Source organism: Osmerus eperlanus, chromosome 9 (assembly GCF_963692335.1).
Source record: "Osmerus eperlanus chromosome 9, fOsmEpe2.1, whole genome shotgun sequence".
Classification (NCBI taxonomy): domain Eukaryota; kingdom Metazoa; phylum Chordata; class Actinopteri; order Osmeriformes; family Osmeridae; genus Osmerus; species Osmerus eperlanus.
The window spans coordinates 17,463,942-17,486,788 of NC_085026.1; the positions used below are offsets into that span (position 1 = coordinate 17,463,942).

General features: G+C 50.7%; 1 protein-coding gene across 1 annotated transcript in view; it reads left to right on the forward strand.

The window, feature by feature from the left end:
- Positions 1-22,847, forward strand: part of esrrb (estrogen-related receptor beta) — a 47,649-nt gene that overhangs the window by 17,139 nt on the left and 7,663 nt on the right. Inside the window, exons 4-6 of the mRNA XM_062470003.1 lie at positions 3,097-3,213; positions 9,812-9,922; positions 10,358-10,519. Of these exons, the coding sequence (XP_062325987.1) occupies positions 3,097-3,213; positions 9,812-9,922; positions 10,358-10,519 (390 nt within the window). The remainder of the gene's footprint in view (positions 1-3,096; positions 3,214-9,811; positions 9,923-10,357; positions 10,520-22,847) is intronic.

A 22,847-nucleotide genomic window follows, 5' to 3' on the forward strand; every position in this document is an offset into this window, starting at 1 on the left:
AACCCAAGTGTAAAATTGCTTGAAAACCAACTGAACTGTATGGCCCTCTTCTTTATATGGAGTAATAGACCTTGACAGTAAGCCTGTAAAAGTCAGTTTAGATTTTGATGAGAAATACCTGCCATTTTACTGTAATTTACTTACAAGACCTGACTTTCCCCTCTGTGCCCTGGCACAGGTCCTGAAAAGCCATAAAATAAATTGAGACGAATACATACCTGTGTCCAGCGAAGGAAGCCTTCGTCTTCTTCTGCACTCTGTTCTTATGTTATCCGTTTAATAAGGTAACCTCGGTTACGGGAGACGCCCCTGGAGCCAGCTCTGGGTTCCAGGCGCTGAGTTAACCCTACAGACGCTTGACCCACTGTAAATCTAGGAATGCATCCCTCATATGTCTGTCTGGTGTCCCCTTAAGGCTCTCAAACAGACCCCAAGCGGACCACAAACATTTTTTATGGTCGATTTTAAATTTGTGTTCTTATTGTCATGGTCGCAGATCTTGTGAGAATTGTCAAAAGAAATATCAGCTTTGTGTTTTGTGATTGTTATGAAGCTTCATAACAACGTGAGTGTGAGGTGAGAGAGGAGATGAAACACGTTAATCCCCCTCCCCCCCACCCCCCCGCTCAGTGGGGGAGATGAGTGGACTGTCCCTGCCTCAACATGAGACATGCCCCCCTCCCCCCCCCTCACCCCCCCGCTCAGCGGGGGAGATGAGTGGACTGTCCCTGAGACATGCAGGGGCTTTGATGTCCCAGTGGGCACAGGGGATTTGTGTTTGTACTTTCTGTGTGTGTGTGTTCCCTGTGCATAACTGGGTTAGTTAGCCTCCAGTTGGATTGTGTGCACATGTCCCCCCTGAGAAGAGGGAGGGAGGGGAGGGAGGGGAGGGAAGAGGGAATTCAAATGCCCCTGTAAACACCAGTGTCCTGAGGGACCAGAAGGGTCAGTCCTGAAGCGGGGCTCTGGGCCTGGCAGGCAGACCGGCACCACACACACACACCTGCCACACACACACACACACACCTGCCACACACACAGGCCACACACACACACACCTGCCACATGCCAATTTTGCCTTTTTGCAATCATGATATAATGAGGCAAAATGACAATGATGAACAACATCTCCAAATATTTTGCCACGTTTAAATCCATAAACAGAAAGGATTTCAGGAATTAGAATTGAGTCGTAAAATATATATATTTATGTTTTATATAAACTATTCATAGCAGCAGAGTAACAATGAAGACTTCAGGCTGATTGCATTTTCTGAACAGATGGGAAATAGATGGGATTATTATGGTCTGGTTATGCTGTGACAACAGAGAAAACAACAGGAGTGAGAAAATCAGACCTCATCAACTCCTTTTTTCACACCTTTATTTACTCCAATCCCAAAGAGATCAGAGTAATTAGCATAACGGTTTCTAACCCAGATATAAAGGAGGAATTTCTCATTATTTAGCATATCTTGGGACCGTCTACTTGATCTGTCCAATAATGTTAACATAATTGCATAAATTGTCAAAAGGGTTCTAGAGGTGGAAAGTCACTGGAATATTACACAGCTCTCTCTCTCTCCCCCCCCCCCCCTCTCTCTCTCTCTCTCTCTCTCTCTCTCTCTCTCTCTCTCTCTCTCTCTCTCTCTCTCTCTCTCTCTCCCTATAACAACCTGGGATTGAGGGTCAGCACAGTAGCTGGTTGAGGGAGTCAGGATGGAATCCCGATGTGTTTGTTTGTCTACATTCAAGCAGGGCAACCAGCAGGCTGACCTGCTGCACAACACAGGCCCAGTTTCCCAGACATGGATTAAACCTAGTCCTGGACTAAAACCTGTTTCAGTGGAGATCATTGAATTTTCTTTTTACTTTAGAATTGGGGTATAACCCACGTCTGCGGAACTGGGCCCTACTGCTCTATTGGTTAATTAGCCTTACGATTGTATTATACAAAGAGCAAATATTCACGTTGGTACTTTATATGTATAGGGGATTCTCAAAATGTTCATATTTTGTTGACACAGCCTACTACTGCAGTAGAATAGATGGCATGGCAAGTGATGTGACTGAAAATATTATTTTCCTAAAAAAGGAAAACAAGGTCTGAGAAAATCTCAGTGCTGAAAACAATAAAAATGTTTTTGTCCCTTTACAATCCAAGCTACACCATGATTTAAATTCAGAACCAGCACCACCAGCTATTATTTAGAAACCCATTATTGAAAACCCTTGAACAGCCCTCAGTAAAAACACAGGTATTGGGACACACAAGGAGATCTGCACCATACATCCTGCCCTTTATGTCGCTAATGCTACACTACAACGGAAACATCTCTTTCATTGTGTTGCAGTGAAACAGTTTTTTTTTTTCTTTCTTTCTTTTTCCCTAGCGCTGTCCTGGACTCAGTCCTCTACAGTGGCTGGGCTGAATAATGCATAAGGACTCAGACCCGTGCGTTATGTAAATAGTCAACAATGGCAACAGGGGTAACAACAGGTTTGGATCCGATGGAGCATTATGTAAAAGTGTACAGGGGCCTAGCTCCCTACCCTGCTATCGAGGACGGTGGCTTGGGCCCCCAGGAGTGTGGGGAGGGGGAGTGGAGGGAGGTTGGGGGAAGGGCAGGCTGCACACGAGACTGGAGGGGGACTCGTCTCAGAAAATTAATGAGGCCAATTTAGCAAGGGGCCAGGGTGTGACTGTGGAAGGGTTCCTGGAGGACTTTGTGTAGGTCCCCCCCCTCTCCTTCTCTCTCCTTCTCTCTCTCTCTCTCTCTCTCTCTCTCTCTCTCTCTCTCTCTCTCTCTCTCTCTCTCTCTCTCTCTCTCCTCTCTCTGTCTCTCTCTCTCTCCATTCCCTTCCTCTCCTTGGTCTCTCTCTCCATCCCCTCCCTCTCTCTCCTGGAAGTTACCTTGTCGCTGGAGGACAGATGTCTCACCCCAGCCACTCCGCCCCTGAAATAGATTCCATAGGATGTGATTAGGCCAGCGTCGCCCTGTGGGGAGCCAGACGTGTGTGTGCTGCTCGTGACACAAACCGCTCTGGGGCCGTCTCTCTGTAGCCAGGGCTAACCTCCTCTCCTCTCCTCCTCAGGAAACATCGAGTACAGCTGTCCGCCACACCACGAGTGTGAGATCACCAAACGGAGACGCAAGTCGTGTCAAGCCTGCCGCTTCATGAAGTGTCTGAAAGTGGGGATGCTGAAGGAAGGTGAGCCCTCAGCCCCAGCCCCAGCCTCCCTGTCTTCCCCCTACCAACACAGCAGTAAATAATGTGCAGTTGAGATGGGGACAGAAATATGCTGAATAGGTCGATCCGCTGTCTGAGTAATAGAAAAGTAACAGTATTCCGACTGGAAAGGCTTTGCCCGGGTCCCTGAGCACACACTCGGGCCGGTCACAGCTCTCCCCGGAATATTGATCCGCTAAATGTTTTCCGAACATCTCAGCTCTCTTCCTGTGGATGTTTTTTTAAAGTCACGCCAGCTGGGAATTCAGTGACAATTAAACATGCTGCCAATGGATTTCTCTGGAAGCCACCACCCACCCCCCCCATCCCAATCCACACCCACCCACCAAGGCCCCGTGGGACCCCTGTACTGGGCCGCGGACCCCCCCATACCAGTCCTGCCCTGCATTAGTGACTGTCCTCCTCCTCTACCTCCCTGGTTGGGGCCTGTATAGGACCAGACACAGGACCAGACATAGGGCCAAGGAGAGATGGCTGCTGGGGATCGAAGGAAGTGATGTCACGGTTACTCATCTCTCAGCTCAGGGCCTTTAAAAAGGAAACACATTTAGTTTTCCTGAGCAACTGCTGAAAACAGGTCATGTGGTGATCATGTGATACGGTACAATCACCTCCTCTCTCTCTCTCTCTCTCTCTCTCTCTCTCTCTCTCTCTCTCTCTCTCTCTCTCTCTCTCTCTCTCTCTCTCTCTCTCTCTCTCTCTCTCTCTCTCTCTCTCTCTCTCTCCTTCTCTCTCTCTTATGGAACACAAGGACAAACAGGAAGAAAAACTACATTAGCAAGAGATCTTTATGCTCTCGCTCAATTACTTTTTCACAATTTTGCGGTATCTTGAAATCCTATTCCATAAGACGTTATCAATGCCCTCAATTATTGTCTCTATCCACCTATTTCTGCCCCCCCACCCCTCCCCCGACATTAAGTGCTGTAGATATTCAGCCCCCACTGTTACTCACTAGAGAATGGAATCTATAGACATCTATATTTCAAGTCTCCAACTCTCTCCACAGAGTGGCCTGTATGGATCTCAGCACAGTAACAGAATCCCCCTGACTTCAGCCAGCGAGAGAGACACAGGTCCAGAAAGGGAGAGAGTAATCACATTACTGTCTGATGAAAAATTCATGCTAATATATCATTTGGGGGAATAAGAGACCACAATATAGGTAACGATGGCCATAAATGAATGACCAGTGCCGGATCATAGTAGAGAGAGTGTGGAGTTGGAATAATCTCTTAGACTGAGACACATGTTCTAAGGCTCCTGTAGATGCAACCTCCCCAGATTTACATTTAGTCATTTAGCAGACGCTCTTATCCAGAGCGACTTACAGTAAGTACAGGGACATTCCCCCCGAGGCAAGTAGGGTGAAGTGCCTTGCCCAAGGACACAACTTCATTTTTCACGGCCAGGAATCAAACCGGCAACCTTGTGATTACTAACCCGATTCCCTAACCGCTCAGCCACCTGACTCCTCAGATTGAGAGGAGCCCTTGTTTTTACCAACGCGTCTATCAGCATCAATGCTGTGCTGCAGATGCTGAGAGTCAGGTGATGTTCTGTGAGGATCCAGACACCTCCCCCCCTCTCTGAAATCTTCAAACACCATCAAATAAGCGAAACAACCGAAGAGAAACAATTCTGAACTTCATGAAATTCAGAATACGGTAGTGTAAGGAAATGGGAACAGGAGACAGAGAGAGGGAGACACAGAGCGAGAGAGAGAGGGAGAGAGAGAGAGAGAGAGAGGGAGAGAGAGAGATTGAAGGAAAGATACAGAAGAGAGATAGACAGAGGGAGACAGACGGAAAGAGAGAGGGAGAGAAAGAGATACAGGATGGACAGATGGAGAGAGAGGGAGAGAGACATCGCCTGTCTCTGGACAGTCTAAGCTCCATTAGGCCGCAGGCTCAACACCGTGGTTAGTGTCCGGGTCCAGAGCCTGGCTCTCTCATGTGACTGAGGCCTGCTCTCTGACTTCATTACTGCAGAAAGGTCACTACTCTCTCGGTGGAAAAAACTCCTAATTATAACTTTACAACTCCAGCAAGGTGTAACACTGTCCCCTCCCACACCAGGGGGACCAGAGGAATTAGATCCACCACACAGCTAGCTGACAGCACGACGAGGAAGTGTGTGTGATCGTCACATGTTCAGCACAGGGGACAAGGGACTGTAAACTAGCTTTTATTTAGATTTATCGTAAGATGGTGGTTTAGCTAAGCTAACATGGGAGAGGTGTAAGGTAAGAGATCTTGGAAGATGAGCAGTCTTAGAGTGGATCTTCCAGAGGCCAGTGTTGAATCGCTGTACTTTCCCTCGACTGTATAAAAGAGGAAGTGATCAATAGGGGGAATCAAATGTCACGGGCTACAGGTTTTTCCTCTGATCAATGGACGAGGATCAGAGCTTAGAGGGAGAGGAAGAGCAGATACAAGGAGAGATTACACAGGGGGAGGCACCTTGTTCCCTCCCCACTTCTCTCTCTCTCTCGGTCTCTCTCTCTCTCTCTCTCTCTCTCTCTCTCTCTCTCTCTCTCTCTCTCTCTCTCTCTCTCTCTCTCTCTCTCTCTCTCTCTCTCTCTCTCTCTCTCTCTCTCTCTCTCTGTGTCTCTCTATGTCTCTCTCTCTCTCTCTCTCTCTCTCTCTCTCTGTCTCTCTCTCTCTATGTCTCTCTCCAGCTGTATATCTATTTCCCTCTCTTCTTCTCTGTCACACAAACACCCTGGGAAATCCTGGAGAACGGCAGACCCGGCCCATCCATGTCTCTCAGTAGATCCAGAACATTCACATCCACCCTCTCCTGGTGAGCCGTGCGCCTGGAGAACAGAGACTTTAGAGGACTGAGTCTCAGAGGCCTCCTCCCTGCCTCCTGCTCCTGCATGAGGCAGACAGGCAGCATACACAGACACGTGTGGGACAAAGGCACAGGGTTAAGCAGGTTCCCTCCTCCCTGTATATAGCTCTTACTGTGTGCCAGGCATGCACAGCCCCCCCTCCTCCCACTATAGCACATACAGTGCAGACACACCAACCACAGCATACCCAACGAGCGAACAATGAACACACACACACACACTGTGTCAGAGATGCAGTGCAGACACACCGTGAGGTGGATGTGGAAAGTCCGATATTAAACCCGTCAGGTTGTTCCACTGAAGCGTCATTTTAAAATGTCAGGCTTGTTTAAACAGCGTGTGCAGTGTGAGAGGGGAGCGTGTCCATCCTGATGTGGCTTCCCCGGGCCAGGGATCTCTCCAGGGGCCTCGGGGGACGGTGGCCAGGCGGGGGGGCCTAATGGAGGGGGCCTGACTTGTGACCATTTTTCCGCTGCCCTCGCTCATCACCACTCGTGATTAAAAACGCTGCGACACGCTCACAAGCACGCCAAGCTGGCAACAGGGGCCCTTTGAAATAGTGCTGATGGGGGTTTAGCAGGTCGGCTGCCTTGAAAGGCAGGGTTCACCATGCCTTGCCATGTGGCCTTCTGATTTTCCCAGCTAAAATAGGGTCCGCCTAAGCCCCCCTTGGCACTGCCAACCATCCCAGGCATCCTGACACTTTCCCCAGGGAGAGTCGGCCCCAACAGGTGAGACGCCCAAAATACGGGCCCCTGCCCCTGCCGGCCACACAAAGTGAGTGAAGACAGGCCCTTTTGTAGGAGTGCGCTCTGAGGGGGATTATTATTGTTTTTGGAGAGAAAGAGGAGCCCCAGGTCAGCTGGCCTCGGCCCCCGCCCGAGCCCTGTGCTAATCCACGCGCGAATGCCAGCCGCCTTGGCCAGGATCCCTCTCTCCCGCACCACCCTGCTCTGGAGAACTGACACCCGAGAGCTCCGCTACCGACACCACCCTCCCTGCAGCCGGCCACGGAGCGTGCACCTAACCACAGAGCTGTCTGGGGATGAGGCAATCCTCCTCTCTCTCACACACACACACACTCACACACATTCTCACACACACACTAAAACCCCGTAGAGCCCCGTAAAGGTACAGATCACAAACAAGACATTCTGCAGTGTGAGGATCAGAGAGGTGGTAAACTTTAAGAGATGAGTTCAACGACAAGACTGACTAAACAAGTAAACGAACAGGTCCACTCGTTCTCCTTCACACCCTGCTCTCCCTCCCTCTCTTCTCCCCTCCCTCCCTCTCTCTCCCCCTCCCTCTGTCTCCTCCCTCTCTCTCCCCCTCCCTCTGTCTCCTCCCTCTCTCTCCCCCTCCCTCCCTCCCTCTCTCCCCCTCCCTCCCTCCCTCTCCCCCTCCCTCCCTCTGTCTCCTCCCTCCCTCCCTCTCCCCCTCCCTCCCTACCTCCCTCCCTCTCCCCCTCCCTCTGTCTCCTCCCTCTCTCTCCCCCTCCCTCCCTCCCTCTCTCTCCTCCCTGTCTGTGCCTGACCCTCCTGCCTGTAAATGAGACAGGTTAGTGCCAAGCTTTAATTCCTGTCAGCATCTGTTAATTATGACCAGGACTGCTCTAATTAAAACAGCCACCCATGTACCTTGGAATCCTGCTGCTGGCTTTGCTGGGCTGGCCCACACAGCCACACATCTCCCCAGCCAGGTGGGTGAGGGGAAGGTGAGGCAGGAGGCAGGCCTGCCTCCACCTGACAGTGATTGAGCGCTTGAGGACAGAGGCAGGAAACAGTAGAATGTGGTGACATCACAATTACCACGATAGGAATTTTCCGTTCCTGCAGCATGAACAGAGCTTAAACCCAGCACCCAAGAGGTGACATTCGAGTCCATCTTAGTATGAGTCCATCGTCATGTCTTCAGCCTGAGACGAGATCGACCAGAAGAAGCATGTCCTCTACGTGTCCAGAGAGGAAATGTGATTTTTACTGTAATGTGGCAGCCATCAGATGATCACCCAGTGCATGCTGGGAAGGATGAGCCTCTATTGGGAATTGTGGGTAATTAGGTTAGTGGGTTGTCAGTGTCAGGAAATTGAAAGACAATCCTAATCAGATTTGCGTTTCCAGGGAATCAAATAATTTATATAAGTACAGAGAAATCTCCTCAATTCTTATCCTGCAAGAAAACCCTGGGTATTATCGCGGTGTGTGTGAGGCAGCCAGGGACAGCGGCGGAGGTAGAGAGGGGTGAAAATGAAAAAGTCTGTTTTCGTAATCCGTATCATTTCATTCCTTTCTGTGAAATGAATCTCCCTGCTGCATGTGACACCACATCCCTGCTCTCCCTCTCTCCATGCGCTCGTCCGTCCAGCGACCTTTAATCACCACCACCGGACTCATCCGGACTCATCCCCTCCGAGAGAGCCGGCAGAGGGGGGAATAATATTAGGCTAGTTTGCCGTGGCAACACGCTGCCCTGTTAGTGATGAAATCATCCAGGAAGTGTCCTGGCTGTGTGTCAGCTCTGAGGGAGTCCTATCCTCCCTTCTCTCAGCAACTCTTCAGAGTTAAATTACAAAACAAAAGAGCTTTTTTTCCCCTCCGATAGAAGAGAAGCTGGAAGAGAATGACTCCCCTGAGAATGTGTGAACTGTTTCTTCATGCTGCTGTCCGGGTCTGTGTGGCGATACGACCAAAATATGGAGATGCACCATGTAAATGTAAACACATAACCATTACACCAAATCACCAGGCGGTAGTATCAACTAAACACAGCACTGCAGATGAAATATTTTTTTAACTACGTCCCAAAATAATAGGAACAGAAAGAGACATCCCAATGGAAACATTCTTATCAAATAATGAGATAATAAATAACTTATGTTATGATGAGGCCAGATGACATTTACAGTATCAGTGCAGCACCTGGGTCGTGTAGGCGTTGCCGTGGCGATAAGACCTCTCCAGCGCCTCAGAAACAGAGCTCAAATAAGGCTCTTTTTATAGGAAAGCTACACCTAGCTATCTATCTGCCAGAGGACACTGGCTGGACCTGTACACAGGGAGTGTGTGTTTTGTATTCCGAGGGCCGTGCTGCTGGTGTAGTCTCTCTCAGTGCTGGCGAGCACAGCCTGCTGACTGTCCTGGTGCCTGCATAAGCAGCCTGTGTATTAGTATGCTGTCTGCCTCACCCCAAAAGCTAAATAATTAGAGGGCCAGTCTGTGAGATCATTGACCCTGCGTTAAATATGCATATGTTTAGAACAGGTCTGGGCTCAGCTGTGTCACAGTAGACCAGCTAGGCAGGGAGCACATATGGGAACCCAGGCCTGCCTATGACACTATCTCACACACACACACGCGTACTTTCACACACACGCGCGTACCCTCACACACACTCTCACGCACGCGCACGCACGCACGCACCCACACAACACAGACACACACATTCTCTGCCTCTCCAAGAGCAAACAAAAGATTTCCTCCCCTTTCTCATCTCAGTCGATCACACCTCAGTTTTAGACGGCAGATGTTGAAACACTGCTCATATCTTTGTCCAGATAATACTGTAGCTACTGAGACACAGATCTCACATCTCATGTGTGTCATGTGATCGCTGAGTCATTGTGACAGGGCTGCCCAGGTCTCTCCAGGACGTGATTGTTTGAACGGATCATGCTAACACGAACCCTGCTCCCTCTCCCAGGAGTGCGGCTGGACCGGGTACGAGGGGGCAGACAGAAGTACAAGAGGAGGATGGATGCAGAGAACACTGCGTATCTGGGCCTGACCCTCCCTCCACCTGCCAAGAAGCCCCGTAAGTACAGCCGTGTCACCCCCTCGTATCCCTCCGCCGAGTCCCGTCACCCCCACCCGCCTGTCACTGCCAGGCCAGGCCGGGACTAGCGCTGGTATTCTGGAGCCAGACTGTCTCTGCTGTAGAGGGCTGTGTTCTCTCAGGAGAGCCGGTCTCTATGTAGGCCAGGCAGTGTTGCCGTCATGGCTGAATGACGCTGCTTCTCTCAGCAGATGACCGATATCAGACAATGAGGCTTTAGGGACTTTACAGCCCTCACGCTGTCTCATACGAGGAGAAAGTATTTCCAGGAACAACATACTGAATGTATAAAAACATTATTATTTATAGAATTTTATGTTTGAGAGAGTTAGAGATAAAAAATGTATGTGCAAATTAGGACAACTGTATGCTGGTAATGACCTTTGACCCTTGCCGTGACCCCTCCCTCCCCAGTCACCAAGATCGTGTCCCACCTGCTGGTGGCCGAGCCAGAGAAGATCTACGCCATGCCCGACCCCACCATGCCCGAGAGCGACATCAAGGCCCTCACCACGCTGTGTGACCTGGCAGACAGAGAGCTGGTGGTCATCATCGGCTGGGCCAAGCACATCCCAGGTACCCCTGCTGCTCCCCCTGGTCCTAGAGACCGCGTGAACACTGACCCCCTCTCTCTCTCTCTCGTTCTCACTCTGTCTCTCTATGTCTCTCTCTCAAAAATATCCCCCACACAAACACACAGTCCTGCGTTGCGGGTGGGTGCGACTGCAGACGTGGTGACATCACGGTCACATGGGAGATTGAAAGCAGAACATCAGACACTTTTAAATAAGACATCACATGGCCATCCCTCCCCCTCCGCACTCACACACGCGCACACACACACACCCCCACTTGAATTGAATTATTGATGGGCATAATCATGTTTCTCCTCTGGCCCATAGCAGAGCTGATAGAGGGGTTAGGTTAAAAGAAGCTGTCGAATTAAGGGTCCTGCGTCTCACGTCAGCAGAGATTCTGCTTCCTTCAAGAGTTCTCCTCACATTCTGACAGAGAACACATTGTTTAGGGACTCTTTCTGCAACCAAGGCAGATTCTCTCTGATCTTGGGCTTGACCCCCATAACTCCAGCAGGCTGCAGCCCTACAGGAGCGCCTGGATGGATGTGACTGTTAGTGTCTCCTCTGTAACCTCCTCTCTCATCAGCATAACTGGGACAGAAGCATCATCATACGGCTGTCAGGATGTCAGGGAACACACACTCGTGTACTCCAGCACACACACACGCACACACATGCACGCGCGCACACACACATGCACGCGCACACGCACACACACGCGCACACTCACGCACACACGCACGCGCACACGCACACACACACTCACACGCACGCGCACACACACTCACACACACACACGCACGTGCACACTCACGCACACACAGACACGCACGTGCACACATGCACACGCACACTGGATCCAGGGGTCCACGAGAAAACTGCCACAGGTAATTAATCCTGGAGATAATTCTGAGAAGGGGGCAGGAGGGATATTAGGCAGGTACAGGGAGATCTGAGGGATATTAGGCAGGTACAGGGAGATCTGAGGGATATTAGGCAGGTACAGGGAGATCTGAGGGATATTAGGCAGGTACAGGGAGATCTGAGGGATATTAGGCAGGTACAGGGAGATCTGAGGGATATTAGGCAGGTACAGGGAGATCTGAGGGATATTAGGCAGGTACAGGGAGATCTGAGGGATATTAGGCAGGTACAGGGAGATCTGAGGGATATTAGGCAGGTACAGGGAGATCTGAGGGATATTAGGCAGGTACAGGGAGATCTGAGGGATATTAGGCAGGTACAGGGAGATCTGAGGGATATTAGGCAGGTACAGGGAGATCTGAGGGATATTAGGCAGGTACAGGGAGATCTGAGGGATATTAGGCAGGTACAGGGAGATCTGAGGGATATTAGGCAGGTACAGGGAGATCTGAGGGATATTAGGCAGGTACAGGGAGATCTGAGGGATATTAGGCAGGTACAGGGAGATCTGAGGGATATTAGGCAGGTACAGGGAGATCTGAGGGATATTAGGCAGGTACAGGGAGATCTGAGGGATATTAGGCAGGTACAGGGAGATCTGAGGGATATTAGGCAGGTACAGGGAGATCTGAGGGATATTAGGCAGGTACAGGGAGATCTGAGGGATATTAGGCAGGTACAGGGAGATCTGAGGGATATTAGGCAGGTACAGGGAGATCTGAGGGATATTAGGCAGGTACAGGGAGATCTGAGGGATATTAGGCAGGTACAGGGAGATCTGAGGGATATTAGGCAGGTACAGGGAGATCTGAGGGATATTAGGCAGGTACAGGGAGATCTGAGGGATATTAGGCAGGTACAGGGAGATCTGAGGGATATTAGGCAGGTACAGGGAGATCTGAGGGATATTAGGCAGGTACAGGGAGATCTGAGGGATATTAGGCAGGTACAGGGAGATCTGAGGGATATTAGGCAGGTACAGGGAGATCTGAGGGATATTAGGCAGGTACAGGGAGATCTGAGGGATATTAGGCAGGTACAGGGAGATCTGAGGGATATTAGGCAGGTACAGGGAGATCTGAGGGATATTAGGCAGGTACAGGGAGATCTGAGGGATATTAGGCAGGTACAGGGAGATCTGAGGGATATTAGGCAGGTACAGGGAGATCTGAGGGATATTAGGCAGGTACAGGGAGATCTGAGGGATATTAGGCAGGTACAGGGAGATCTGAGGGATATTAGGCAGGTACAGGGAGATCTGAGGGATATTAGGCAGGTACAGGGAGATCTGAGGGATATTAGGCAGGTACAGGGAGATCTGAGGGATATTAGGCAGGTACAGGGAGATCTGAGGGATATTAGGCAGGTACAGGGAGATCTGGTAAGGAGATAATGGCCACAGACCCGGCTTCCTTCTCCTGGCTGGGCAGCAGGCCGCAATGTTGACTCAGCACAGAGAGAGTTTACCCAAGAAGCTTAACCAGCACAGACTTCTCCTGACCAGTAACACTGTCCCCCTGCCTCCAGCCTGACCCCAAACACACACACACACCACACACACAATACACCACACACACACACCACACACACAATACACCACACACCACACACACAATACACCACACACACACACACGATTGGATACATGCACAATATACTGTGGTAAAACATACTAATCACTCTCAATGAGTAATTAGTATAATTGTAAAACAAACAGTAGATCTTAGATGAAGGACTGTTTCAGTGATTTATTTAAACTCAGAAATGTATGATTGTCGCAGTCGTCTGTATAGAATGATCTCATTAGCGTGTACAGAGCTGTCATTACGGAACACAGGACGTGCTCTAACTAGAGAGCTGTTTATGTTCCCTCATCTAAGTGCTGTGTTCATCAGATTAGCCTGACACCTATTGTGCACTGGGAAGGAGAGTACTCTTAATGGGATTTGCTGTAAACGCCTTGACAAAACGCTTGCCATTCAGAACAACTCCATAATGATCATTTAACCCAAAACTTCACCAGCAAGCCAGAGTGTCTTGACAGGTAGAGATGTGTGTGTGGGTGTGTTTGGCTCAGTGTAGACTGGAAACAGCCTGTAGTGAGTTGATGAGCTGTAAGAAGATTATTCTGATCTGCCTTTATGCTCACGCGATGTGCGCGCACACACACACACACCCTCTCTCTCCACACACACAAACCAGTTTCTAACAAGTGCCTCTTTATTAGAAGTTCCAGGAATGTGATGATCGGTTGACCACAGTATGTGACAAGTAACAAGTACTGCCGTGGTTCAGCTGCAGCTGAGTGTGTGAGTGTGTGTGTGTGCGTTCCCGTGGCGTGGTCTGTATTAGGACAGTTCGTCTCCCCTGGCTATGAAGCGGCTGCATAATTGAGTTGTACATGGCTGAACCTGATCAGAGATGGTTGAGTGACTGAGTCAGACTCCAGCACTAACACGGCTTCACCCCAGGGCGGACACTGCACTCCTCCTCTCCTCCTCCTCACCTCCTCTCTCCTCTCCCCACCACTGAGCGCCTCTCTTCTCCTCTCTCCTCCTCTTCTCCTCTCTCCTTACCTCCTCCCTCCTCTCTCCTCCTCTCTCCTTACCTCCTCCCTCCTCTCTCCTCTCCTCCTGTCTCCTCTCCTCCTATCTCCTCTCCTACTCTCTCCTCTCTCCTTTCCTCCTCCCTCCTCTCTCCTCTCCCCTCTCCTCCTCTCTCCTTCCCTCCTCTCTCCTCTCCCCACCACTGCCCCCGCTCTCTCCTCTCCCCACCGTGGGAGGACAGGACAGAAAACTGCTGATTGCATTCTGATAGATTTTTTCGGCCCTTGGCAATGGAATTAAACAGATTAACAGTTCATTATGAAGTAGGCCACATTGATTTGGATGCTGACAGATGGGCAATAACCAAAGTCCAAAGGTAACAATTTAGACGTCCAGGAAATTGGCACTTAAGTTCTCCCCGATTGATTTTTCATTGCCTCTTTTATCCGCTAACATTTGAAAAGTGTTTTAAAATCGGGGGATTTGCAGCGAAATCGGTCCATCCCATTGAGTACTATTAACTGTGGAGCCATCGTCTCAAAATATGCAATCTCTAGTTTTCTCTAATATCTGTCTCCGTTAATGACTGTGAAACGTGTTAATTTACCATACAGCTCATCTACACTCTACATGTCATTGGTACCGAACATTAAGAATATTAGCAAAAAAAAAGAAATTCAGGAGCGTTTGCCGATAATGACAGTCCAGTGAACAGGAAGTGGAGTCTGGTGTCAGGGGTCTTTTTCAGGTTGCCTGTCATCACGTCTTGTAATAGTCCAGCCAGGACTGCGAATCTGTGTCTGATGAATTGGTAATGACATTGAAGCTTTAGACGCTAGTGTCATTTCTGCTAATAGCCTCGGTCTGGGCTAATATGGCCAGGGTGTGACAGGAGCACGGTCATTAGGGCCGGCGCTAGGCAGATGATGACAGATGGCTTGTTGCTCCTAAGGTGCTAACAACCTCTGACACACATAGCTGCCCATTGTCTCTCCCCTCTTCTCCCCCTCGCCAGCAGCATGTCACAGTGTCCAAGTGCTTTAAGTTGATCTAAGTATACTGGCAGTGACCACATACTGTGACCTGCTCGGACCCCAGACATTGCTCCACTCCTGGTGAGAGGCGATAGCCACGCAGGGTCTCCTGACCCCTGACCCCCTCCTCCTTCCTCCCTCCCTCCACCTGCCCCCCTACACACACCCAGCCACTGTGCCAACGCCTCCATCTGTGGAGTGTGTCGTGAGCTGGAGGCCTGTCACCTGCTGCCCGCAGGCTGAGTCGATGTCCTCGACGGGGACGCTTCAGAGCTGTGTGACGCTTCAGAGCTGTGTGACGCTTCAGAGGTGTGTGACGCTTCGGAGGTGTGTGACGCTTTAGAGGTGTGTGACGCTTCAAAGCTGTGTGACGCTTCAGAGCTGTGTGACGCTTCCGAGGTGTGTGACGCTTCAGAGGTGTGTGACGCTTCAGAGGTGTGTGACGCTTCAGAGGTGTGTGACGCTTCAGAGGTGCGTGACACTTCAGAGGTGCGTGGCGCAGGGTGGACGTGGCGCTGGTGGCGCGGCTTCCTGTGGTGGTCAGCAGGTCTCACCTGAGCATGATCTCACCCAATCAGCTCTGAGCATCCAGGTCTGTGCTTCCTATCCCCCGGCGACCATCCAGACCGTCAATAACTCTTGACTTAGGTTTCTTTTTTTATACCCTCGCAATGACACTTTTTCCACCATTGCCTTGAGCCTCGGAGACTGTAGTGAACGGTCCTCATTTGCGTATCATTTTATTTCTGAATGGTGTTTGGGGAATATTTATCATCTCAGCTTTATTTTATTTAATCTTGTCAGCAGGAAGACAGGCAGCTTCAGCTGCTAGCGTGGAGAAGACTGACTCCATGTTCAGGAGAGATCACTCCTCCTGTATGTTGTTGTGTTTGTGTCAAACCAACCACCCTTTTGCCTCCTGCCCCCCCACCCAGGGCCCCCACCCAGGGCCCCCAGCCCCCACCCAGGGCCCCCAACCTCCAGCCCCCCACCAGCTCCCCTGCAGGCTCTTGTTTTCTCTTTGCCATTAAATTGTGAAATCTACTTACTGTGTTCCCAGGCTTATCCTTTTCAAGCTGTGTAATCTCCTTGTAATAGAGTGTGAATACTGCCGGGCAATAAATCAGCACCTCATCAGTGCACTTTATTAAATATAGACACCAACAGACAGCTCTTAGTATATTCAATTTACCCTCTGACGTAGGCCTCAACACAGGAGATAAAGATAGATGGAGCAATCAGGTGGATGCTGAGGGCCAGGCCCAGGCAGGCAGCGAGGCTGCTGGGAGATTGAGATGGGGGCGTATCAGAGACAGGCAGGCGGGCAGGAGGGCTGGGGAGGGGCAGGAAGGGGACATCTGCCAGGCAGGCTGGGGGGAGGAGGGGGGTGGGGGGGGGGAGGAGGAAGAGGGGGGTGGGGGAGGAGGGGGCTGGTGGCTTTATTTAGTCACCAGGGTATATGTTTACGGGCATCACCAAGCCCTGTGTGTCACAGGGATTCGGATGTGTCGTACATGGCGATAGGAGATAAGCGCACAACAACAAAACGTGTTTCTAAGTAAACGTCATGTTGGTGAAAGGGAACGTGTTGGGTAGGGATGTGCCTTTAAGGTCATCAGGGTGCCACTTCTCCCTCATTAAGCAGTGCTGCTGGTTGGCAGCCGAGATCAATTAGGTGTAATTATGAGGATGATTAAAGTGTGAGTCTTCCTGGTCTTGGGGCTGAACAGAGAGATATCATGTCCGCTTTGGGCTGAGGGGCCCTGGGGGGAGATAAATACTCCCTGGCTGGGGTCACAAGGTCACAAGGTCACGAGGTGCAGATTAAGACAAGGGGATTACTGTATTTAACGTTATACAACCTCATCATGTTCACAGGCCACTGGTCAAATCACCCATTTCCAGCTACTTACAATGGGATAATGGTTATCGTGTTAAAAACAGAGATAGCCAGCTCTGCTAACAGGCATCGGCTGAAGTGTTTCATTTCAGACCAAAAAATATATATATAACAGCCCCGGCTTTACTTGTCTAGTGTTACTACACAAAGCTGTTTTGCTATATTTTTTTCTAGGTTGAATTTCTGGTTGTATTGACAGGTTTCTGCTGTGTGCCATGTGACAGGCTGGTTGGCGTGCAGTGTGTGCTGAAAACACCCAGGAGGTCTCACTGCAAGCTGAGCTGGTGTACATGTGGCCAGGCTTCAGGTCAGATTATTTATGTCAAGCGCAGCAGTTTATGAGAGGCAGCCATTGATTGGGTCCTCCTGACACTGTCATGTAAATTCAGGAAGAATCATGGTTGGCAGCTGTAAGTTACACGTGCAAACACCCTCATGTGCACTCACTGTGCTGTCCTACCCCCCACACACACACACACACACTCTCATGTGCACCCACTGTGCTGTCCTACCCCCCCCACACACACACACACACACTCTCATGTGCACCCACTGTGCTGTCCTACCCCCCCCACACACACACACACACACCCTCATGTGCACTCACTGTGCTGTCCTACCCCCCCCCACACACACACACACCCTCATGTGCACTCACTTTGCTGTCCTACCCCTCACACACACACACTCCCGACATGTTGTATAGTTTGTTTAAATTGTTATATTGGCATTATATTATTTATAATCTTGCTCTTTCATCTGTTCACCCACACACACACAAGCACCCACACACACGCACAAACACACACACACACACACAGGCACTCACACACGCACAAACACACACACACACAAGCACCCACACACACGCACAAACACACACACACACAAGCACCCACACACACGCACAAACACACCCACACACACACAAGCACCCACACACACGCACAAACACACACTCACACACACAAGCACCCACACACACGCACAAACACACCCACACACACACAAGCACCCACACACACGCACAAACACACACACACACAAGCACCCACACACACGCACAAACACACCCACACACACACAAGCACCCACACACACACACAAACACACACTCACACACACAAGCACCCACACACACGCACAAACACACCCACACACACACAAGCACCCACACACACGCACAAACACACACTCACACACACAGGCACCGACACACACAAAAGAATGCTTCAGCTGTTGTATACATCTTACTGAGCGAGCGTTCAGACAGCGGGCAGCGCAGCTATGGTGAGTCAGGACAGTGAAGGATATCCCTACGTTTTTGGCCTTTCATCTTTGTCTTTCATTGAAAGATGATCGGGACGCCCTCTCTGAGAGCAGAGCTGTGATGGAAGGTAGGCTTGCCTGGCTGTGATGGCCGGCCCAGGCCAGGGCTGGAGGAGAGCAGGCCAGCCTGTGGGGTCCTCAGGGGAAGCTGGGGCCGGCCTGGAGCCTGGAGAGCACTTGACTTGGCCGAGGTGAGATTGCCGCGAGCCAGCAGTCTGCAGGGCCTGCTTGTCCTTCTGATATCTGGCCATGATAGATCTGCCTCAGTCCAGACACAACTACTCTCTCTCTCTCTCTATTTCTCCCACCTCTCTCTATCTCTCTCTCTATCTCCCCCACCCCCTCTCTTTATTTCCCCCACCTATTTCTCTATCTCTTATCTCTCCCTCTAGACTTTATCTTCTATTCTCTTTTTGCTCCCTCTCTCTATCTCTCTTTCACTCTCTCGCTGTTTTCTCTCCCTCCATGTCCCTCTCTCTGTCTGTCGACGGAGGGTGAAATACGAGGGGGCTGCAGCTGGAGGGGTCCACCGTGCCTCGTAATCACACCTCTTTTTATTACCCACACTAATGGCCTCCAGGGAGACGGAAACAATAATAAATTAATAGAATATGAACTCCCGCTCAACAGAAATCTACAGCATTTCATTTTGGGTCCGTGCTCTGGCAGATGAAACGGTGCCGTGATTAATCTGTGGAGGGGAAGCAGCCGGGAGGGGGCGGGGGAGGGGGCGGGGGGAGGGGGCGGGGGGGAGGGGGTATGGATTAGGGCTCCCTATCAGTTAAAATCCACGTGATGTTTTTGAGAAACAGTCCTTGTATGACGCGTGTTTCTTGTGGATTGTCCGTTCTGAAATACCGACAGTATTTAAGTGATGTTACACACACGCCAAAACAGTGCGTTACGGTTGTGAAAGCCACTATGGATTTGGATTCCAGTGAGATGTTCTCTTTTTGAGTCGCAGGGCATGAAATATATCACCAGCAGAGCGCTGAGAGTGGTTTACATTACATTTACATTTAGTCATTTAGCAGACGCTCTTATCCAGAGCGACTTACAGTAAGTACAGGGACATTCTCCCCAAGGCAAGTAGGGTGAAGTGCCTTGCCCAAGGACACAACATCATTTGGCACAGCCGGGAATCGAACCAACAACCTTCTGATTTATAGCCCGACTCCCTAACCATCTGACTCCCTGAGAGTGCTGGTGCTGTTCATCCTGGTTCAAGTGGCCATGTTTACTGAGTGCCGTAAACACAGACAACAAACTGGTTAGGTTTACTGTAGCAACCAGGCTCGCTGTGGATGCACAACACGCTGAGTAGTTTCTACTATACCAGTCAGTGTGTATCTATGGGTAATGCGGTCAAATAAATAGACGTGTTTTACTGTCACCTGCAACACCCTGTTGCCCCTTGAGGGAAGGTTTAATATACACACACGCATTACACAATCCCTGTCAAAGTTCATTATTAGAATGGTGCTCAAAGCTACCGAAGGTGTTTCGATGCTAGCTGTCGATAAAGATAATCTACTTTGACATGATCCGTTTTTTCTTGGAGCGCGTGTCTTTTACAAACAGTCTCATACTGTGTACCAGGTGGACGTCGTTCATCTTGAACCAGAACAAAAGCAGTGCTGCTGCTGCCTCTGAGAGGCAGGTCTGATACGAGGCAGGTCTGATACGAGGCAGGTCAGATACGAGGCAGGTCTGACGTGAGGCAGTTCGGAGGCAGCTGAGCCAGAGCACTCAGCTGTCTGTCTGAAAGGCTTTTCCAGAGCACAGACAGGTCTCTGATTTGGTCAATATTGTGTCATGTTTGGTCAAACCCCACCAAGGCAGCGGGCTGGAAATGAAGATGTAAATATTGATATTTCATTAGAGGAAATCACCCACTCCGACGGCACTTAACCGGGCCGCATCGCGCTCGCCGGCCGGAGCGCGGCTGACCCGCCGAGTCAGGAAGTCACTTCATTACTCGATTAAATTGAGTGGAAAAAAGGCGAGTCAACGACAAGAGATCCCATTTGGAGCGATAATTTAGGCCCTGAAGAGAGAGATGGGAGGAGGGGAAAACACCACCTCTCCATCTCACAACACTGGATTAAATTCAAGGACTTTTAGCGTCAAACGTAATTGCAGGCTGCTCGGGCCCCGCGCTGGCGTGCGGCTGTGAGGGCTCTGCTACAGCATGCCGGCGGAGACACAGCCAGGGAGACGCACAGCCTGTCACACTGGCCAGCGTGTTAGTCTCGCTTCAGTCCTCTGTGGCATTAAAAGGGTACACAGTGCTTTGTCTGTGATTGTGATGCCAACCTGATGCAGCAATCAGACTGCTCCGTGTCCATACCTGCATGACAATTTCCCGCCGCCAGCCCCGCTCCCTGTCTCGCTAATGGTGACGTGCTCCCTGGTTTTTTTCATAGCAGACAAGCAAATTACACAGCAAAAGATTTTAAAGATGCATTTCTGAGATGTAATAGTCCAGGCTCCCCGCGCAAACAAGCCTCTGAACTGAGGCTGCCTCTGATTAAAGTCAAATGCTTTTCCAAGCCCTCGGAGGACTTTGTTTTGTGTATATGTTTGGATCGGTGCGTGTGTCCTTGTGTGTGCGTCTCTGGTCCTCTCGGAATTCTCCACAGACGCACTGACAACCCGGGCCAGCCCAGCCTTCTGCTGTTTGATCAGAGGCCTCTGTTCTGCCCACTATTGATTCCCCTTCACAATGTGAGGGCCCTCACTTTCCGATCCCAATCTGTTAATTAATGTATCCTGCAGCTCTTCCTCTCCTGTGGTCATCACTACGATAAGGGAAATTGAACACTCAGGTTCCCTCTTTTCTCTCTGCTTCACTCTTTCTCTCTCGCTCTCTCTGTCTCTCTGTCTGTCTCTCTCTGCCTCTCTCTCTGTCTCTCTGTCTGTCTCTCTCTGCCTCTCTCTCTGTCTCTCTCTCTGTCTCTCTCTGCCTCTCTCTCTGTCTGTCTCTCTCTGCCTCTCTCTCTGTCTGTCTCTCTCTGCCTCTCTCTCTGTCTCTCTCTGTCTCTCTGTCTGTCTCTCTCTGCCTCTCTCTGTCTCTCTGTCTGTCTCTCTCTGCCTCTCTCTCTGTCTCTCTCTCTGTCTCACTCTTTCTCTCCCTCTCTTTTTCTGTCTCTCTTTCTTTCTCCTCCACCTTCTCTCTCTTCTCCTCACCTGGGGTGTGTTTATATGCTTGTGTGTGTCTGTGTGTTTGTTTCTATGTGAGGGTGTGCGTGTTTGTGTGTGTTTGTCTCTGTGTGTGTGTGTGTGCCAGTGTCCACAGCATCAAGACTGGGAGGAGATAGAGATCAGGCAGTGACTCTGCCTCAATGAGATCATTTATATTTAAGAGAAAACATCAGGAAGATGTGTGCTGAGCGCCCTGGTCAATACTGTAATCTATCGCCTCTTAATCACGCCGCAGCAGAGAGCATGGCCACAGCAAACTTGTAAAAGCAATCATTTTAATCAGGGGCGCACCGCGCCCGGCTAATATGCTGTCAGAGTAGGGCGCCAGGGGCGAGGCGCGAGGGGGGGCGGCTTCACAGAGGTTATTGACAGCTGAAGGGAAGTAGCAGGGAAGAAGGGAGCAGATGACTATCTTCGTCTCCTCTCTTCCTCTCCTCTCTTCCTACCCCCTCCCCTCTCTTCCTCCCCTCTCTTCCTCTCCTCTCTTCCTCCCCCCTCCCCTCTGTTCCTCCCCTCTCTTCTCTTCCCCTGGCTTCACTCCCTTTCATTTGTTTGAATCACTTGCAGTCATCTTCAGACGATCTGCCCGTTGGTTGTTTTGTAATTTGTGGTTGTGTGTGTTGGTGGAGGCAGTGGTGGGTTAGGGAGGTGTGCGTGTGAGGAGAGAGGACAGAGCTAGCTGGGTTAGGGTTAGGGAGGTGTGCGTGTGGAGGAGAGAGGACAGAGCTAGCTGGGTTAGGGTTAGGGAGGTGTGCGTGTGGAGGAGAGAGGACAGAGCTAGCTGGGTTAGGGTTAGGGAGGTGTGCGTGTGGAGGAGAGAGGACAGAGCTAGCTGGGTTAGGGTTAGGGAGGTGTGCGTGTGGAGGAGAGAGGACAGAGCTAGCTGGGTTAGGGTTAGGGAGGTGTGCGTGTGGAGGAGAGAGGACAGAGCTAGCTGGGTTAGGGTTAGGGAGGTGTGCATGTGGAGGAGAGAGGACAGAGCTAGCTGGGTCAGGGAGGTGTGCATGTGGAGGAGAGAGGACAGAGCTAGCTGGGTTAGGGAGGTGTGCATGTGGAGGAGAGAAGACAGAGCTAGCTGGGCTGTTTCTGCTCATCCAGCTGGTCTGACAGCAGTAGAGGACTTAGGCCTTCAGGGTTGGGTCGACCTATGACCCTGACACCTCCACCACACACCCCACCCCTGTGTGTGTGTGTGTGTACCTGTCCCTGTATGATGGCTCTCAGCAGCACCAGGACAGTGTGTATGTGTGTGTGCGCGTGTGTGTCGTGTCCTCGACCCCTCCAGTCAGGGTGCGTCTCAGTGCTAATCCCCCTCACATCAGCGGCAGCGTGACAGACAGGAAACAGAGGGTGACCACTTGGCTTGGTGTCTCCCAGACCCCTGCACCG